We start from the raw sequence: 7,046 nt of genomic DNA on the forward strand, positions 1-7,046 counted from the left end.
GGAGCTGCACACATCCAGGCAAGTGGAGAGTATTCCATCACACTCCTGACTTGTGCCTTGGATAAGTGGGAGTGTCAGAAGATGAGTTACTCGCTGCTGAATTTCCAGAATCACAATCACAGAATTGTTATAGCACAGAAGGAGGCCATTTGACCCATCGTGTCAGCACTGGCTCTCCGAATGAGCAATTCACCGAATGCCATTTCCCTGCCTTCTCCTTGGAACCCTGCACATTCGTTCTTTTCAGATAATAGTCTAATTCTCTTCTTGGAATGCCTCGATTGAACCTGCAGCAAGGGGAGATGGTTGGATTCTCTCTTGTTGGAGATGGTCATTGCCTGGCAGTTTTGTGGTGCGAGTGTTACTTGCCATTTCAACAGATGGATAACATCAGCTACCTCAGAAAACTCTTCATAACCTGGTAAACAGGTTTCTTCACCAATGGAATCATTTAGAGAACTTAGGTGAGATATTGAACATATCAATGCAGTATCAGAAGTCTGGAGATTGATTAATTGAAACAAACCAGTCACAAACGCCTCTGAATTCCTCATGTACACATTTGACAGTCCTGCTGCACAGCAAGCTATTGCGTAAACTTTTAGATCCTGATTTATGCACAGCCAGAGGAACTGACCTGCTCACACCTATACTGATATAATTGTGCTGATGAACCTGACGGCTGTGAAGGCTATTTTTAAAATTATTATTCACTGTCGGGATGTGGGCGTTGTAGAAAAGACTCACATTTATTGCCGATCCGTATTGCTATAGAGTCATGTGTCACCCAGATCAGGAATGGACAATCAATTTCCTTCCTTTAAAAGGAGACAGGTGAACCAGTTGGGTTCTGTCAGATAAAGGTGATTAGCTGAATACACACACTCAAAGAATAAGAGGGTAAGCACTTAGGGTTGGTATGAGTTCTGTAGAAAATACCATGTCTGAGTTTGGCAATTTGAACCCACAACAGCCATCAGACGCAATCCCCTGACATGACTCATAAGTGCATTTAAATTTGATTGATTTTTCTGGTTTAAAGCAAGTGCTTTCTTCCTGCGACCCTTCCTAATGGGCTCAGCGGCGGGTGTTCTTGTGGATATTATGCTTCAGCAACTTTTGTAGACTCACACGCAATAAATCACTGCCCGGGACAGGTTCTGGGGTGTTGCTGGCAGCCATTTCTCTTGAGTGCCACAGTCACCTGCCTCGTCCTGTTCAAACTTGTCATTGTGAGATAGATTTTTTGTGATTCAGTATCTGGGGCTGAATTTGCCATTGTACCTCAACTCAGTACGTTACTAAACACGAGTTTAACCCCCTGGATGATTGGGTGATGAAGGGAAGAGCAGTGGCATGGTAAAGCTGGGTTTTACACTCCCTGCTTCGTCGCACTATGTGCCGTGCCACCTGAGCTGTGCCGTGCTGCAGAGGAAATGTTGGAGGAAGAGACCTCTTACTCATAGAATCATAGAAAGTTGGAGGCACCAAAAGAGGCCACTTGGCCCATCGCGTCTGTGCGGCCGAAAAACAATCCATAGATTCTAATCCCACCTTCCAGCATTTGGTCCGTAGTCCTGCAGATTACGGCACTTGAGGTGCATATCCAGACTCCTTTTGAATGAGTTGAGGGTCTCTGCCTCAACTACCCTTTCAGGCAGTGAGTTCCAGACCATCACCACCCTCTGGGTGAAAAAGTTTTTTCTCATCTCCCCTCTAATTTTACTACCAGTCACTTTAAATCTATGCCCCCTCATCACTGACCTCTATGCTAAGGTGAATAGACCCTTCACCTCCACTCTAACCAGCCCCTCATTTCACCAGCAAACCTTTGTACATTTCAATCAGATCTATCCTCAGCCTTCTCTTTTCCAAGGAGAACAACCCCAGCCTATCCAATCTTTCCTCATAGCTGCATTTTTCCAGTCCTGGCAACATCCTTCGTAAATCTCTGTATCCTCTCTAGTGCAATTATATCCTTTCTGTAATGAGGTGACCAGAACTGCACACAGTACTCAAGTTGTGGCCTAACCAATGAGTTATACAGTTCCAGCATAACCTCCCTGCTCTTATATTCTATACCTCAGCTAATAAAGTAAAGGATTCTTCCCACCTTATCGATCTGTCCTGCTACCTTCAGGGATCTGTGGACATTCACTCCAAGGTCCCTCACTTCCTCTGTTTCTCAGTATTTTCCCATTAATTGTGTATTCCTTTGCCTTGTTTGACCTCCCCAAATGCATCACCTCACACTTCTCCAAGTTGAATTCCATTTGCCACTTTTCTGCCCATCTGACCAGACCATCAATATCTTCCTCCAGCTATCCTCCTCGCTATCTACCACACGGCCAATCTTTGTGTCGTCTGCAAACTTCTTGATCATGCCCCCTACATTTATGTCCAAATTGTTAATATATACTTATGACTCTTGCATGCCTCCAAGGTGCTGGCTATACTGAGACATCGGCAGAGGAGCAGGAGCAGACTTGGTTTGGGTTATTGACATGAAACAGGGAGAGGGAGAGAGAGCTGAAAGGTAACTTTCTGCAGGTTATGGACCTGGTGTCTGACAAACTCAAGGGAAGTTTTACCTTTACAAGGTGCTTCATAAAATCCTCTGAAAGGTGATTTTATATCGGGAGTCAGAAAGGAATTTCACAGAATCGAGTTTTTTTCCCTGAATCGCCCGAGGATTATTTTTTCTCACCTCTGGGAGATAACATGGCTGCTGGTGCTTTAGGAGCACTGGGGATGATGTGGCCTAGTTACAATGGGACAGACTCAGTGCAGCTGCTGCAGTTTCTGTCGTTCTCTTGGTATATTTGTAACGAGCCTGTTAAGATTGGTACACTCCTCTGACACATCGCAGCAATGCTATGGCAAGTTACTAATTTATTTCTAACAATGCAGAATGTGGGTTCAACCTTCCTTTCAAAATAAGAATAACTTGTATTTATATAGTGCTTTTAAAGTAGCAAAACTTCCCAAGGCACTTCACAGAAGCTTTATCAAACAAAATGTGAAACTGGCCCACATAAGTAGGTATTGGGACAGGTGAAGAGGTAGGTTTTAAGGAGCACCTCAAAGGAGGAGAGAGAAGCGGAGAGGTTTAGGAAGGGAATTCTAGAGTTTAGGGCCCAGGCAGCTGCCAATTTCGGAGCAATGAAAACTGGGGATTCCCGAGAGGCCAGAATTGGAGGAGCGCAGAGATCTCGGAGAGTTGTAGGGCTGAAGGTGGTTACTGAGATAGGGAGGGATGAGGCCATGAGGAATTTTAAAACAAGGAAAATTGTTGTTCAATGTACCATTCGATATTGTGGAGCTGAAGATTGTCCTCGGGATTGACAATTCAGTGACGTGGCTACACTTCAAAAGTTAAGTATGAACATCCTGGGATGGAGAAAAGCACTATATAAATGCAAATTTCTTTTGATAATAGGATGCACTGGATTATTAAAAGTCTTTGACTTATTCTCCTTGAATCTTCCTATTAGGGAGCGATGCCTAGTTCCTCTGAAGCTTGCTCTGGAATCCAAGAATGTCAAACTAGCTCAGCATGCATTAGCTGGAATGCAGGTTGGTACTGAAGCTTCATTTTAAGGGGGATTTACCTCATTGGTTTGCAAAGGAGTTTTCAAACCGCATCGGTAAATAGATGCTACAAATCTGAAATAAAAACTGAAAATGCTGGAAATACTCAACAGGTCTGGCAGCATCTGTGGAGAGAGAAACAGAGTCAGTGTTTCCGGTCTGTGACCTTTCATCAGAACTGGCAAAGGTTAGAAATGTTTTATGCAAGTGAAAGGGGGGAGGGTGGATAAGGGAAAGGTCTGTGATAGGGTGGGGGGCAGGAGAGATTAAATGACGAAAGGTTTCATGTGCAAAGCCAGAGGGAGTGGTAATGGGACAAGTAAAGAAACAAAAGATGTGTTTAGAGGAGGTGTGATTGAACAAAGAACAAAGAAAGAACAAAGAAAATTACAGCACAGGAACAGGCCCTTCGGCCCTCCAAGCCTACGCCGATCCAGATCCTCTATCTAAACCTGTCGCCTATTTTCTAAGGGTCTGTATCTCTTTGCTTCCTGCCCATTCATGTATCTGTCTAGATACATCTTAAAAGACGCTATCGTGCCCGCGTCTACCACCTCCGCTGGCAATGCGTTCCAGGCACCCACCACCCTCTGCGTGAAGAACTTTCCACGCATATCCCCCCTAAACTTTTCCTCTTTCACTTTGAACTCGTGTCCCCTTGTAATTGAATCCCCCACTCTGGGGGAAAAAGCTTCTTGCTACCCACCCTGTCTATACCTCTCATGATTTTGTACACCTCAATCAGGTCCCCCCTCAACCTCCGTCTTTCTAATGAAAATAATCCTAATCTCCTCAACCTCTCTTCATAGCTAGCGCCCTCCATACCAGGCAACATCCTGGTGAACCTCCTCTGCACCCTTTCCAAAGCATCCACATCCTTTTGGTAATGTGGCGACCAGAACTGCACGCAGTATTCCAAATGTGGCTGAAACAAAGTCCTATACAACTGTAACATGACCTGCCAACTCTTGTACTCAATACCCCGTCCGATGAAGGAAAGCATGCCGTATGCCTTCTTGACCACTCTATTGACCTGCGTTGCCACCTTCAGGGAACAATGGACCTGAACACCCAAATCTCTCTGTACATCAATTTTCCCCAGGACTTTTCCATTTACTGTATGACAGGATGATTGACAGGATGATGAACAGCTAGCGTCCCAAAAGTAAAAACAAAAGAAAAACGAGAGGAAAACCAAAACCTGCAAAGAAAAAGGAGACAAAATGGGGGAAGAGATTACAGTCTGCAATTGTTGAACTCAATGTTGAGTCCGGAAGGCTGTAAAATATCTAAATGAAAGATGAGGTGCTTTTCCTCGAGCTTGCTAGAACACTGCAGTAGGCCGAGGACAGAAAGGTCAGAGTGGGAACAAGGTGGAGAATTAAAATGACAGGTGACTGGGAGCTTGTGATCAAGCTTGCGGACTGAATGGAGTTGTTCCACAAACCGATCACCCAGTCTGCGTTTGATCTCCCAATGTAGAGGAGACCTCACTGTAGGCAGCGAATACAGTATACTAAATTGAAAGAAGTACACATAAATCACTGTTTCACCTGGAAGGAGTGTTTGGCGTCTTGGATGGTGAGGAGAGAGGAGGTGAAAGGATAGGTGTTGCATCGCCTGCGTTTGCATGGAAAGGTGCCATGGGAGTGGCAGGGGTGTTGGGGACGATTAGGAGTGGACGAGGGTGTCGCAGGGGAAATGGTTCCTTTGGAATGCTGAAAGGGGTGGGGAGGGGAAGATGCGTTTGGTGATGGCATCACACTGGAAGTGGCAGAAATGGCAGAGGATGATCTGTTGAATATGGAGGCTGGTGGGGTGGAAGATGGGGACAAGGGGAGCCCCGTCGTGGTTCTGGGAGGAGGGGAAGGGGTGAGGGCAGAAGTGTGGGAAATGGGACAGACACAGTTGAGGGCCCAGTCAACCACAGTGGCAGGGGGTGGAATCCTCAGTTGAGGAAAAAGGCAGACATATCAAAGCGCTGGTGTGGAAGGTTGCATCATCAGAGGTGATGCGACGGAGATGGAGAAACTGGAAGAATGGAATAGAGTCCTTACAGGAAGCTGAGTGTGAGGAAGTGTGGTTGAGGGAGCTGTAGGAGTCAGTGAGCTTATGGTGAGTATTTGTTGTTAGCCTATACCCAGAAATGGAAACAGAGAAGTCGAGGAAGGGAAGGAAAAGTCAGAATGTTTGGAATTCTCTACCCCAGAGAGTTGTGGATGTTCCATCATTGAATATATTAAGGCTGGGATAGACGGGAATCAAGGGATTTGGGGAGTGGGTGGAAAGTGGAGTTGAGGCAGAAGATCAGCCATGATCATATTGAATGGTGGAGCAGGCTCGAGGGGCCGAATGGTCTACTCCTATTTCTTATGTTCTTATGATATACCATGTGAAGGTGAAAGAAGGGTGGAAATTGGTAGCGAAGTTGATGAAATTTTTCAGTTCAGGGAACCTGTATTGAAATCTTGCTCTTTTTTGATTGGGAACAATTTAGCTTCCCACTTCCAATTTCTCTCGTTTGTCGGTGGGTAAAATCCAGGATGGTAGCCGCCACGGTTACGACCGGTGAGAAAGGGGTTCCCTCTCAGCCTTCACCTGGTCTTGCTGTAACAGGGTTTTATTTTAAACACACCGTTTTTTTTAGTTCGCCCTCATGGATCCCTGTTCACCAACTTCCAATTATAATGCAAAGAAACTAGCCAAACAGGTTTTCTTAGGTTTAAAGAAAAAAGGTTGAACTTTATTAAACTTAAACTCTAACTTGGTTAACGCCTATGGATATGCGACGCGCCCATGCTAGCATGCATACGCGATACACACATGCAGATAGAGACAGAAAAGAGCAGAAGAAATAAAGTGGAAAAGTTTGAGGCAATATCTGAAGATAGTTTTAGTTACAGTTCTTCGAGCTCGCTGGAAAGGCCTTGATTGTAGATAGGTCTTGCTTTTCGTTGGGGCCCAGTATTCTTCTTAAACATTGTTTGATGTAGGAGACTTTTCTCCCTTGAAGTTCATGTGTCCTCAATGGGTCCAGAGGCTTGTGAGAAAGAGATGGGAGCAGACAGGAGAGGTCTTCTCACTCCAGGAGCAAACAGTCTTTTCCAGTTTAAACTCTTCGTACAATTCAGAAAAACCCAGGTTGCCAAGCAGGTTAGTCATGTGACTAGCTGGTCTGACCACGTGGATTCTCTTGTCTTAGCTGACCCTGGAATGTCTCTTCTTACACACAATACCTGGTGCTCAAAGACCATTGTGGGTTAAATTGGAGCAGGGAGTAGCCCCTTTGTCCCTCCAACTACTGTCTGTTAGTATACAAATGTTTTTCCAGCCACAGCTGATCTGTTTAACAAGTCATTTCCTCACTCCAGCAACAGTAAGAAAAGCAAAGTTCATATGACAAAATTAATATGCCTCATTCTTGGCAGGTGGAAGGGTCTGCATGACAGTGGGAA

At 45.1% G+C, this 7,046-nt stretch overlaps 1 protein-coding gene across 1 annotated transcript in view; it reads left to right on the forward strand.

Moving 5' to 3' along the window:
• Positions 1-7,046, forward strand: part of arfgef3 (ARFGEF family member 3) — a 131,553-nt gene that overhangs the window by 24,050 nt on the left and 100,457 nt on the right. Inside the window, exon 3 of the mRNA XM_068045507.1 lies at positions 3,495-3,576. Coding sequence (XP_067901608.1) covers positions 3,495-3,576 — 82 coding nt within the window. The remainder of the gene's footprint in view (positions 1-3,494; positions 3,577-7,046) is intronic.

This window comes from Heterodontus francisci, chromosome 13, assembly GCF_036365525.1.
Source record: "Heterodontus francisci isolate sHetFra1 chromosome 13, sHetFra1.hap1, whole genome shotgun sequence".
NCBI lineage: Eukaryota > Metazoa > Chordata > Chondrichthyes > Heterodontiformes > Heterodontidae > Heterodontus > Heterodontus francisci.